This window comes from Cyprinus carpio, unplaced genomic scaffold (assembly GCF_018340385.1).
Source record: "Cyprinus carpio isolate SPL01 unplaced genomic scaffold, ASM1834038v1 S000006714, whole genome shotgun sequence".
NCBI lineage: Eukaryota > Metazoa > Chordata > Actinopteri > Cypriniformes > Cyprinidae > Cyprinus > Cyprinus carpio.
The window spans coordinates 182,271-195,643 of record NW_024879320.1 but is presented as its reverse complement, the minus strand read 5'-3'; the positions used below and the strand labels follow the sequence as shown (position 1 = coordinate 195,643).

General features: G+C 42.1%; 1 protein-coding gene across 2 annotated transcripts in view; it reads left to right on the top strand.

Annotated features, from left to right (window-relative positions):
• LOC109064939 (A disintegrin and metalloproteinase with thrombospondin motifs 16-like) overlaps positions 1-13,373 on the top strand; it is a 69,703-nt gene that overhangs the window by 37,657 nt on the left and 18,673 nt on the right. For both annotated transcript variants that reach the window (XM_042755517.1, XM_042755518.1), the window contains 5 exons: positions 5,799-5,894; positions 8,614-8,762; positions 9,906-10,078; positions 11,279-11,409; positions 12,893-13,016. In XM_042755517.1, coding sequence (XP_042611451.1) covers positions 5,799-5,894; positions 8,614-8,762; positions 9,906-10,078; positions 11,279-11,409; positions 12,893-13,016 — 673 coding nt within the window. The remainder of the gene's footprint in view (positions 1-5,798; positions 5,895-8,613; positions 8,763-9,905; positions 10,079-11,278; positions 11,410-12,892; positions 13,017-13,373) is intronic.

The window sequence follows — 13,373 nt, the reverse complement described above, 5'->3', positions numbered from 1 at the left end:
TTCACTAGGTGTTCCCGGACGATGGGCATCACTCTCTCGATCCGTTCCCTCATCTCACGCACATGTTCGATGGTGGTTCGGTGTACCGCCGGTTGTTGTTCCCAGGCCTCTCGGGCTACGTCGAGCAATCCGCGGGGCTGTCGGCCAAAGAGCAGCTCGAAGGGGGTGAAACCAGTGGAGGCTTGAGGAATCTCCCGGATGCCGAAGAGCACGTAAGGAAGCATTTGGTCCCAGTCCCGTTTATCCTCGGCTGCCACCTGGCGCAGCATCTGCTTCAGGATCTGGTTGAAGCGCTCGACGAGCCCGTCGGTCTGGGGGTGGTACACCATGGTGCGGAGCTGTTGTACCTTCAGTAACTTGCACACATCTACCATCATCCGGGACATGAAGGGGGTACCCTGGTCAGTCAGTATCTGCGACGGGATGCCAAACCGGCTGAAGAGGAGGAAGAGCTCCTGGGCGATGGCCTTGGTGGTTGCCTTCCGAAGGGGGATAGCCTCAGGGTACCGGGTGGCATAGTCCACGATTACCAGGATGTGTTCGTGCCCCCGGGCAGACTTTGGCAGCGGCCCCACCAGATCCATCCCAATCTGCTCGAAGGGCACCTCTATGATGGGTAGCGGTATCAGCGGGCTGGGGGGAGGGGTCCAAGGCGACGTCTGCTGGCATGTTGGACAGGCCTGGCAAAACCGGCGGACCTCAGCCTCGAGGCCCGGCCAGTGGAAACGATCACGGAGGCGCTGTATCGTGTTCTGGGCTCCTAGGTGGCCTGCCATCGGATGGGCATGGGCGATCTCGATCACCGCCTCCGTCTTCGTGCGTGGGACCACCAGCAGGGTCTTCTCCTCCCCCCGCCGATGGGCGACACAGTATAGCAGGCCATTTTCCACAATGAAATGTGGTGTTGGGTGGGGTGCCCGCTGAAGCTCCTTCCCCTCGGCAACCCTCACCTGGGCCCAGCAGTGTTTGAGGCGATCATCCTCATGCTGCTCCCTAGAGAATCTCCCGGCCCCGGTCACCTGCTGGAACAAGTCATAATAGAGGTTTAGATGAGGGCGGGGCGACTCACCATCCCTGGGACTGTCGGAGGCGAGCAGCACGGGACATCGCGGGGCCTTCCTGCGGGGCTTCCTGGACGGGCGATTCCCGGCCGGGCTGGCGGGCTGGGTGGCGGTGGCAAGTAGGCGGTCGAACCCTGGCCAGTCCCTTCCCAGGAGCACCGGTACGGGGAGGTCACAGACCAGCCCCACGTCTATCGGCCAGGTGCCTACCGACGCCGTGATGGTGACCCGCCGCGCAGGCACTTCCCTGGTGTCGCCGTGCACACAAGTCATGGGGAGCTGGGTCTTGGTGTCAGCCCGCGGAGGTAATATGGAGGTCCTGACTAGGCTGACTATGCTGCCGGAGTCCAGAAGGGCGAGGAACGGCCGTCCGTTTATCCTCACGTCCGCCAATGGTGCGTTCTCCGTGTGCACGGCGCAGCCCGCCAGCCAAGGTCGTCCTGGGGGGCGGGGTGCTTCCGTGGGCATGGGCTCATCCTGTGGGCCGGGAACCGCCGCCCTGCCTACCAGACGCTGGGTGCCCTCCGGCGTGCGCCGCTCCTGGACCACCCTTCGGGGAAACGGCGGCGTTCTCTCCCCCCTATCTCCCGGTGTTGGGTGGCCTCTGCCAGCTCGATGGCCTCGACCAGCTCGTCTACGTTGGCCGGGTTCCGCATCCCGGCGGCCTGCCGTAATTGGCGGGGAAGGGCACGTAAGAGGCGGTCGACCACAACGCGCTCCGCTACCTGGTGTACGGTGGGACCCCCGGCCAGCAACCAGTGTTGAGCCAGACGGGAGAGGCTAGCGGCTTGGGCCCGGGCTGGCTGCCGCGTGTCGAAGGTCCACTCGTTGAACAACCGGGCCGCACTGATCGGCGACAACCCCATTCGTCCCAGGATCTCCTTTTGTAGGTCCTCGTAGGAGGTGCTTAGCTCCGGGGGAAGCGCAAAGTAGGCACGCTGAGCCTCTCCCGTGAGCAAGGGTGCAATGATGCGTGCCCAATCTTCCTTGGGCCACGCTTCCCTCACAGCTACGGTCTCGAACATCTGGAGGTACATCGTTACATCGTCATGGCCAGTCATCCTGGGCAGCAGCTGGGTTGCTTGGACACGGGGGTCAGGTAGCGGAGTTCGCGGGGCTGTGGCTAGGCGCAGCGCAGCCAACTCTCGCTCGGTTTCCCCCTGCCGAGAGGCCATGTGCTCCATAATCTGCTGCTGGCGGATGCTCACCTCGGTGAGATGTTTTAGCAGCTCTTCCATCGTTGGGGGAGGAGCGCCACCTGGGGAACCAGAGAAGACGTGTGAAGCAAAGACCGTGAGGGGAAAAATATCAAAACAAAGAAATCCAATCCAGTCCACTCGTAGCCGCGGTGAGGGGTGGGGTCGTCGGAAACCAACACACAACATAAAACCCAAATCAACACCAAACAGCAAACTCAAAGTAGGACACGACACGAGGGTGAGGGTAAGTTCCCCGAAGGGTGGATTTTATTAACTGAAAAGGCGGTGCGGTGAGGTGGTTTGGGCATTCGGTGCTCCGCGTCTTGTCTGTGAGGTGCTGCTAGTGCAGTGTGGGCCCGTGCTCTCCCGTGGCGGTGGGGCTGGTGGTCACACGCTGCTGTCTAGAGCCAAAGGAAAAGACAAAGTTAGCCGGCTCTTGTGGAGACATCTCTCACCTCTGTACCCGCTTGCGGGGTTTAAATAGGCAGCGGCTGATGGCACGCAGGTGTGGCCACTCAGCCCGTGATGAGTAGGCACAGGTGTGCCTGTGCTGTTGCCAGGGCGACGCTGATGAGTGCTCGGGACACGCGTCACAATAAGTACCCAGAAACAGTTAGGAGAAACAAATATAAATGTAATAAATATGCTGACATCAGAACTGCTTTGTTATAGTTCTTATTTTTGAAGCATTGTTTTTTTTTTTTTTTTTTGTATGTATAAAATTTAGGTTTAAAACTTGGAATTTTGTGGCAATAAATAGTATAGCCATACAAAAACATGATAGTGTGGGATAGTGAAGTGCGTCATTAACTCATAATCTGTGTAAACATCAAATGGAAATTTGAAGATGAATTTTCATTCGACTGTAAGAGCAAAGCTCTTTTCAGAACATCACTGAACGGGACAGAAATGGTTCTGTTGTTGTTCTTCAGTCATGCTGAGCTCCCTCTGCTTTCACTGTGAATTAGCATCTTGATATTGTCTGGCAGCGGGACTGTGATGGGCTCATGCTCAGCAGGAGCAGCAGGGACGGATTCCAGGAGGTCTCGCTTTAACACACAACTGCAGAACTTGTGCTGGGATTTGGACCGTGATCACTCTGGCAAACTGCCGCCTTTTCCTCCCATCTGTGCTCCCATTGTCAAAATATGATACAGTAATCCAGATGTGAGTAATACGGACACATAAAGCGTGCAGCCGTTCCTCATTCTTCTCACAGAGCCGGTGAATGAGAGGAGCGTTGCGATAAAGATGTAAATATATGGGAGCCATCCAGTAAAACACTTTTAGGATGTCTAAATTATTAAATTTAATTATGAAGTACAGTATGTTTCATAAATTATTTTTAGTGAGGGAAATTTTTGATTATTTCTGAAAAAAAGAAAGAAAATAAAATTTTCTTCAAACTATATTCACATTTATTTTCACATCTATTGCATGCACATGATCAACCTTCAAGTGGATTTGGGTACAATGTGCTGACACAAGTTAGAATTTGTAAGAAAACAAAAAAAGAGAAGAAAAAAAGAAATGGGCTGTTTCTGAATTTAAATTCTCTGGTACTTCCCAGTTTTAAAAAAGCAGCTCTTGTGGCATGATGTAAAAAGTAAAGCATTTCTGTTTGAAGACTTGTGTTGAGCGTCTGGCAGAGATGTGCTGGCCTGTCACTTCTCATCTCCGTGATAATAAACAAGTATAAACTCTAAATGTTTGATGCAGTGGTAATGACAGCAGTATTGAGGACAATCGCTTGAGGACAGTGATTTTTTGTCATTAAAACATTACAATTCTATATAAATTCCAAATGAACTGAAAACATTATTCTTAAAGGTTAGAAAACAAGAATTTTTTTTTTTACACTTAACACACTTTATTTTTATTATTATTGTTATTTTTTACACTTTTTATAAATGTAGTAAGGTTAAAGTTAAAAGACATTTCAAAAGGATGGTACGGGTGAGGCCAATAATGGAGAAATTCTGGAATACTCAAATCCAGAACTTTTTTTTTTTAAATGAAGAAAAAATAAATAAAATAATAATAATAATAATTAAAGACGCACAAAGAAGTCTATACTTATCTGTCCTTTAGAAATGTAATGACTGTTAGTTGCAGAATCACTCACATTTGTATATGAAAATTTTTTATGCAATTTAAAAATCCCAGGTTTGCTGTGCTTGTTTGTACAGCTGCAAAGTTTGGCCAAAATTGTGTTATTCTATATCAATATGGCTATAATAATAATTACTATTATTATTATTATTATTACAACTACTACTAAATATAAAATAAAAATGACTAAATAAATACAAAATAGATATCACTATTGTATTATTTGACTTTAAAATAAAAATGTCTAATAATATAATTATTTCATTTTAAATTACAGCTCTTAAAATTACAAAACTAATATTATGATTGACTTAATTTCTTCATTTCAAATGTAAGACTGTCAACTTTTTAAAACTTTTTTTTTTAATTTTACAGAAAAGAAAAAAAAAAAGAAGAAGTTTAAAATTGGTGCTAAGGGTAAAGCCAAAAATAGAGAAATCCTAACATTTTTAAAGCCAGAACAGTCACACATTAGTTTGGGGACCAATTCTCTACTAATTAACTATTAACTATGACTTTCGCCTCAACAAACTCCTATTTGCTGATTATTAATAGTTATTAAGGTAGTTGTAAAGTTTAGGTATTGGATGATTAAAGAATCTAAAATATGTTCATGCAGAATAGGGCATTAATATGTGCTTTATAAGTACTAATAAACAGCCAATATGCTAGTAATGTGCAACAAGTTAATAGTGAGATTTGGTCCCTAAATTAAAGTGTTACCAGCAGAACCATTAAAAATATTTTGGGGGGAAAATTTAATAAAGATGAATTAAAATGCTCCAGTCTATTCTAATCTGTCCTATGACTGTTTTATCTCTATCACACACACACACAGACACACACACACACACACATGTTGGGTTTCCATGTTTTATGGGTTCATTCCATAGGCGTAATGGTTTTTCTACTGTCCAAACTGTGTTTTCTATCCTTTTACCCTAACCCTACCCCTCACACAAAAGTACAGGCATTTTTAGATTTTCAAAAAATTCAGTAAATATGATTTATAAGCTTGTTTCCTCATGGAGACCAGAAAGATGTCCCCACAAAGTCAAAATGTACTGCTATGGCTATCTTTGTAGGGATAACATATGGCATAGCAGTACACACACACAGACATACACACAAAAGCTCCATTAATTTACAGAATCACAGACATACAGAGTGTTTGATGTGACACTAAAGCTGAAACAAACCAGACAGGTCATTATTACATCCAGAGAGCCTAAACAGTCTGCTATTATTGTGTAAAGCACTCATCCAGCACGTGAAGAACGTCTATCCATCACACAGTGTGGTGTAATCCTTAATTTGTTCGGTATAGCTATCACTCAGACTTCTGTCACAGTTCTTGGCAGATCTCTGCTGGTTAGTCTTTTATCGCAGTGACTTTAATGCATCCATATCAATGTGTGTCACGCAGGACATCTGTAAAGCCCTGTGGTGCCACCGGGTCGGAAGAAAATGTGAGACCAAGTTCATGCCAGCCGCCGAGGGCTCTGCCTGCGGTCCAGAGATGGTGAGTCACGCTCACAGGACGCATTCATGTCTTCAGAAGCATCTCATCTTAAAAAGAAATCACCTCACACTCAGCTCAAGCGGCACAAAAGCCAAGCGCTCTGTTTCTTGTCACTGAATGAGTTTAATCATTAACATCCTCTCGTGGTTCTTCAGTGTGTGACATTAACCCCGCGGGGGAGAGAGCCTTTCAGGGGGTTGTGTTGTTCTTTCAGATGGGTTTTTAACAGATGTTTAGTGTCTTAAACGAGTGTTTCCAGGGAGAGGCTGCTGTGAATGCCAGCAGACTGAATGAGTGAACAATTCATGCTGAGAGTCACGAAAACACAAGAGAAGCTGAGGAGATTCATGTGAGGAGTCACCGTACTGAAGGCTGGAAAAGATTCGGTTTGACAGGGAAACCTTTGCATGTATTGTATGTGCACTTGAAAAATCTTTCAAAAGTAAAAATTTTTTGAACTGTACTTGCCAATAATCTAAAATTACTTAAATAAAAGCCACTTAAGTGCACTTAAAGAGCGACACTCTAATGACTACTTCACACTTAATTACACGAATTGTAATTTGCATTCTAAATCATGTTTTATTTTGTCATGTTTTAAAGAAGTACACTTATTTTGATGTGTTCACTAACATACTAAAGCACACGTTAAGTACTTGATTATAATTTTAATTGTAGTGTGTTATTTGATATTACATTTACAGTTAATTTATTGTAAAAGCTCTGAGCTGCAACTTCATGATTACAAATGCAAAAGCATAGAAATTTCAACAGAAATGACTTTTAAGTATATTTTATTTTATCATAAATGCTTTTCAGTGTAATAAAAATAGACAATAGAAGTCATTATGAAATTAGATGTATTAAAGTCCTACTTAAGTGGGTCAAAAAAAGCACTAAGTGGGACAAAATTGCATTTATTATAAATTTAAACTATCATACATGATCATTTAATTGCAATTATTATGCAGCTGATTGTCTGAAAAGATCATACTGAAGTATATTGTTTTAAAGTATATTATTTCTGGAACACTATTTATTTATTTTTTTTAAAGTGTAATTCTTTTAAACAAGAAAATGAGCGCATATGAATGTGAATGCAGTTATGAACACTGCTGGAGACGTTTCTAGATTCCCGATCTTTAACTCTCAAACACTTTAAGTGGATTTTAAGCGACATGCAGTAAGTATGTGGTGTGGATTGGGTTTTACAATGAAATATTTGCTGCTTGAACTACTAAAAAGGTGTCCGAAAATGAATTTGTGCTGCGGTCTGAACCTCGCCCACCAGCCAGCCCCACAGACAGACAGAGAGATGGATCAGTGTTGTGTGAGATACAGTTTTCATCGTTGCTCTCCTCCCGAAGGATGCCTTTCCACTGATGCAGGCCCTTCACAGCAGATTGGGTTTAATGAGCTCATGTGGGTCTCGGCTGATCTCCTGGGGCGTCTCTTTACTTTGGGGTGAGAGGGTAATTACAGGCCCGTCCTGAGCTCTGCTGATCAGGGAGGAAGAGCTCTTCTCCTGCAAACACACACTCCTCGTCTCTGGCTGATACGGAGGCCAGCGCTGGTGGTCTGGATGTCTTTCACACGTGTTCCTCGAGGGGAAGCTCTGGAGGTGTTTGGTTTGTGATATATTAGACACGACTGTTTAATCCGAGCGAGAGCCAGTGACGGTACGCAGCGCTAATGATGACAGTCTCCTCTAGGAATCCTGCCCATCTGCGTTCAGGAAATATCCGCTCCGTCACATGAGCCAGAGACTCGGTTTGAGTTACACAGAGCGTGTTAAGAGTGCTGGACTCGGACTGTCGTTCATTCACTCATCAACATCTCGCAAAGAGATGAATTAGATGGAATGATGCCTGATGGGAATTAAAATGAATCTGTGAAGGTGGGCCATTCAAACTATCATTTTCACACTCTCATGTCTTTCCAAAACTTCCTTCAGCTGAACTCCGAAGGTGAATTTGTGAAAAATTCTTTGTATTGAATGTGAATGACTGCATCTGTTCAGCTTAATAAAAACAAAAAAGCATCATAATTATGTTAATGATATGCATGATATTCCACATAGGGCTGCACAATTTGGGAAAGGGAAAAAATTCTAATTGCTATTTTTTTCCTCAAAAAAAAAAAAAAAAGTATTGTAATTTATAAATGCAATTTAAAAAGAAAATTATATATGTTATATTATTAAAAAATATATTTTTACATTCCACCTGTAAAATTACAGTACTAATATTATTGGCCCAAGAAGCCCTTTAAGCTTCTCTTTGTGATTTGACATGTGATAATGAATCATGCAGCCCTCATTCCACATCTTCTGAAGTCATATGATTCAACAAACCCAAGTATAAGTTGCTACTCACTGAAAATCCACAGAGGCATGTGAGACGAGTGGGATCTAACAATCAGTTTTTAGCAAGCAAGAACTAGATTTCAGTCTGTTCCTCATACAGAGCATCATCTAACTCCAGCAGACGTTAAATAGTGACTGTGTCACATCTTTGTGATACTTTCATTGTGCTTCTTTGTCATTTTGGAGATTTACATTGATTTTGTGGAGTATATGGAAAAGAGAGAAATTATTATTTTTAATTAATCACCTTTTGTGTTCCTACAGGTGTTCATTCACTTTTTTAGGGGTGAACAATCCCTTTAAAGACCATTATTGCTCTCAGATTGATGTGTGTGTTTCTGTGTGTTTATGCAGTGGTGTCGGCGGGGTCAGTGTGTAAAGCAGGGTGATGAAGGTCCTAAGCCGGTTCATGGTCAGTGGTCATCCTGGTCTGGCTGGTCCAGCTGCTCGAGAAGCTGTGAGAGTGGAGTGACCTACAGAGAGAGACACTGCAGCGGCCCCAGGTACATCCACGGCCCGGTGACAGACGGAGAGGGTCTCCACTAAAGCCTTGTTCACAATGAGTTTCACTTGATCACTTCAATCATATAATTGACGTATGTACAATACTGTTGGCATGGGTTCAGATGGATATTTTTAAAGAAATTAATACTTGTATTCATCAAGGATGCATTCAATTAGCTAAAAGTGACAGTGAAGACATTTATAATGTTACAAAAGTTTACTATTTCAAATAATAGAAATAAAATGTATTCTGTTTCCACAAAAATATTGTGCAGCACAACTGTTATCAACATTGATAATAATCAGAAATGTTTCTTGAGCAGCAAATCATCATATTAGAATGATTTCTGAAGATCATTTGACACTGAAGACTGGAGTAATGATGCTGAAAATACAGCTGCGCATCACAGAAATACATTACAGTTTAACAGATATTCACAAACCGTAACTGTAATTTGTATGTCTGATCAAATAAATGCAGTCATGGTGAGCAGAAGAGACTTCTTTCAAAAACATAAAAAAAAAACTTTCTGACCCCAAACTTTTGAACAATCGTGTCCATTTTTAATCTGGGCTGATTTTAAATGATTCAAAAGGTGACAAATATTTTCAGACTGTAATTCTCGTTCTGATTTCTGCATTCATCTCATCGCAAGAGCAGAACGCTTCAGAAGCACCAGATTTGTATGGTCTCATCTTTGCTGATGGAAACACAACACTTTCAGCCAGTCAGCTTCAGATGCCATGAAACTCTATAGAAGAAGGAAGGCTCCATCTCATGTGAAATACTGTATGATTTTTCATTTCCCACAAGCAGGAATATAATAAAAATCTCCTGCATAGAAAATTGCTGGCATTGTAATTGGGTTTGATCCATGCTCTGATAATCATTCATCTTGTTCATCACATGATGCTTTATGCACTGCTGCACTTTATATACAAACAGTATCCTCTACAGAAATTTCATTTTAAGCGTCGAGAAAATTGATTCCTTGTCAAAATAGAACGACATCTTAATTTCTCTGGCAATGCATCTCATTACTACAACAAACATTACAGCCGCTTGGCAACCATGAATGATTGAATGGAGTTGCTGTTGCTGTAAATCAAGACGTGTCTCATGATCTTTTCTTCTCTCTCAGGCCCATGTATGGCGGCAGGTTTTGCGAGGGCTCGTCTCGCTCTTATAAACTGTGTAACACCGCTGACTGTCCTCAAAACGCCATGGATTTCAGAGCCGCCCAGTGCGCCGAGTTCAACAGCAAACCCTTCCGCGGATGGCACTACAAGTGGAAACCCTACACACGCGTGGACGGTTGGTATAAACGTGTATTTCAATTGGTTGAGGGGATGCTTGAAAGAGATGAGGCATAGCATTTGAGAAGAATCTGGATGAGAACATTATTTATGAAGTTAGACTGAAGTGAAGTATGTTCAGCCTTCACATAATATTCACGTCCTTGAATTTTTCACATTTTCTCTGTTACTCCTCCAAATTGTAACACATGGAAAATGTGTCTTCCTCTTTCACCACACAATAAATTCAACACATGTACGCACCAAAAGAACATTAATGACTTTTCTCACCCCACAAAGTCATTCGTTTCTACACTGTCCTTTAGAAATGAAAACGTAGTTTTTAACATGTGCTTTCAGTCATTGGATCTTCACACTTAATGCAGATATTTGGATGACTGTGCAAGTACTCATGAAGCGTCTTTCTGTATTTGGCTTCATCCATGTTTGCATTAATGGAAACAAGCTTTTTAGTTCCTCCTGAAAAAAACAAACAAACAAACAAACAAAAAAACTATGCATGATTCTGACATTTCTTCCATTCTTGATGACTTTCTGGAACCCCAAAAACAAATCAGATTTTAGATTTTGGGTTAACATTGCCATTGTGAAAAGCAAATGCAATCAAAAAGAGCACTTATTACCAGTTATTTCCCTCTGATTTTAAGTTAGTTTGGATTTAATTAAGGGATTGAGTTGGGACAGAGTTTGTAGTGCTTCTAGGAAGATTCAGAGCTTTGTCTGTCTTTCTGTAACCATTTCCAGCTGTTTTCCTCCTAGCATCTTAATCTCAAAGTTCCTTGGGCTTCATTAGTTGTGAGACTCACTGAGTCAGTGAAATTTGGTGTGCTTTCAGACAATGGAATACAGATGGGTTTGAAAGAAACACAGTTGTACCTGGTTAACGTGTTTTGTGTAATTTGAGAGTTTACGTTCCTGGTGTGATTGAATAGTTTACACAAGTTTGTCTGCTCAAACTAGTCAATTAAGATTAATATCCTATGTAATATATGCTGTAATTTAAGAATGTGACAGAGCAGGAACTAATCACTGGGGGGTTGAATACTTTTGAATGTATTGTCCCCAGAGTGTAGCACTTGTGTTTTTAGGGAACTATGCCTGATATTCTGTGTGTGTGTGTGTGTGTGTGTGTGTGTGTGTGTGTGTGTGTGTGTGTGTGTGTGTGTGTGTGTGTGTGTGTGTGTGTGTGTTGTTCCAGATCAGGACGTGTGTAAGCTCTACTGCTTCGCTGAAGGTTACGACTTCTTCTTCGCCCTCTCCAGCAAAGTCAGGGATGGGACGCTCTGCACACAGGACAGCTCTAATGTCTGCATCGACGGCATTTGTGAGGTAATGTATAATATTCACAATTTTGAATTCTGACACCATGCAAATGCTGTATAACCTGAGGTCTTAAGTAAGTCTCTGTCTTTGTAGATATTAGAACTGTAGATACCAGTGTTGGGGACGGTTACTTTTTTTAAAAGTAATGCATTTCAATATTTAGTCTAGATCTACAGCAGCATCAGTTCAAAAGTAATGTGTTACTTTACTAGTTACTTGAACAAGAATAGTCATTTGCGAGTAACTGAGAAACTCTCAGCTGAAAATGTGTTGAATGCAAAATATTATTTACTTACGTCTGTTGTGTTCTCTATGCAGTGGTTTGTAGAGTTGTAATACATTGCTACATATAATAAAAGCATCGTGCTGTTGGTTGTTTTGTTTTCCTCTGGTAATGGACTACTGACACAGTTTGTGTGTTATCATTAAAGCCAGAGATGTTCAAGAGGATTCATCTGTAGTGAATTCTCCCAGTGATCGGTTTTATGTTTTCTTCTGCTGTGGAAATCCCTCTTGAGAGGCAGAGCGATCAAACGCATTTCATCTCAGTTTAGTTCAGAGAAACGAAAACAACGAAAACAGGATTTCCTTCAGAACACACATCAGTTTCATATTGTGTGTTTGGATGACTGCAGCGAGAGAGCCAATTACTATTTTGTTCCATTAAATTTGACTTCATCTGCTGCGTTTCACTGACAGCATTTCAAATCTGCTGTTATATTAGAAGAGAAATTGTGTTTGTATGAAATTGTGACAAATTGCAGTGGACCAGAACAATTGTAGTTCAGCGGATTTAGTTTAAGTAAGCGGTAATGATGAATCATCATTGCTGTTTCATGTTTTAGATTATACACAAGTAGCTTGCACTGAAAACATTACACAAAGAGTTTTTTTAACACACTGAACATGAACACACTGTCCAGCTGAGAGGATTTGATCTGTGTGGATTTGGACACGCATGTTGAAACTATTACCCTCTTGTGTTTTCTTTCTCTAGATTATCTTTGTAGTGTGGAGCATCTTGTACCTCTTTATTAATACAGCGTGTTTACATGTGTGTGTGTGTGTGTGTGTGTGTGTGTGTGTGTGTGATGTATCTAGCTGTGGTGTGTGGTGGTCTTCTGAAATGAAGAGGTTAAATCTGATTTTGGTTTCCTTGGTAAAATCTATAATGATGCTCACTGTTACAGATTTATTCTTACCTATTGGGTAAGTCATTTTTTTAAGAGTTTGATTTGACGAGAGGCTGATATCTGAATGGGTGAGTTCTTTTCTTTATAGTCAACCCATTAATTTCTATCATTTAGACTCATTAATACCAATTTGCAGACTGTTTGCGATCAAGGGCATTATCATACTGACAGTGTAATCAGCCAATTACAGTGCCATGGAGGTGACTTTTTGTCTGATTAAACTGAAGTGCTGTAACTGGAATGATGGTCAGGAGTGTTTCTGTGCTTGCTAAGAGCTCATGATTTGTGATTTCCAGAGAGTGGGCTGTGATAGGATGCTGGGATCCAATGCCGTGCCAGATCTGTGTGGCGTCTGCAAGGGCGACAACTCCACCTGCAAGACCTACAAAGGACAGTTCTCCAAACAACATTACATGAGCCGTACGTGTCTGTCTTTACTCTCTGAACGCATGTACAATCTACGAAGGCATCTATCTGTGTGAACAGCATTCTAACTTGGGCTGGGAAAAATAACATGTTAATTTCTACAATTATATTTCCTGTCTAATCGTGTTTTATCCATGTTTTCCCTTCCTAAAATAGCTACGCTGCTCTGTCTTTTCCCCACATCATCAGTCATATTTACAGTATTATAATAGATTTATGTAAATATAGTTTTAATTTTTGGAACCTTATAAGGAACGTACCAGTGAAATAATAGTGTTTATGTAATCTAAAAATTAATGATAAGTAAAACATTAATTACATTTAAAAAATAATGTTATATTCAGAAATATA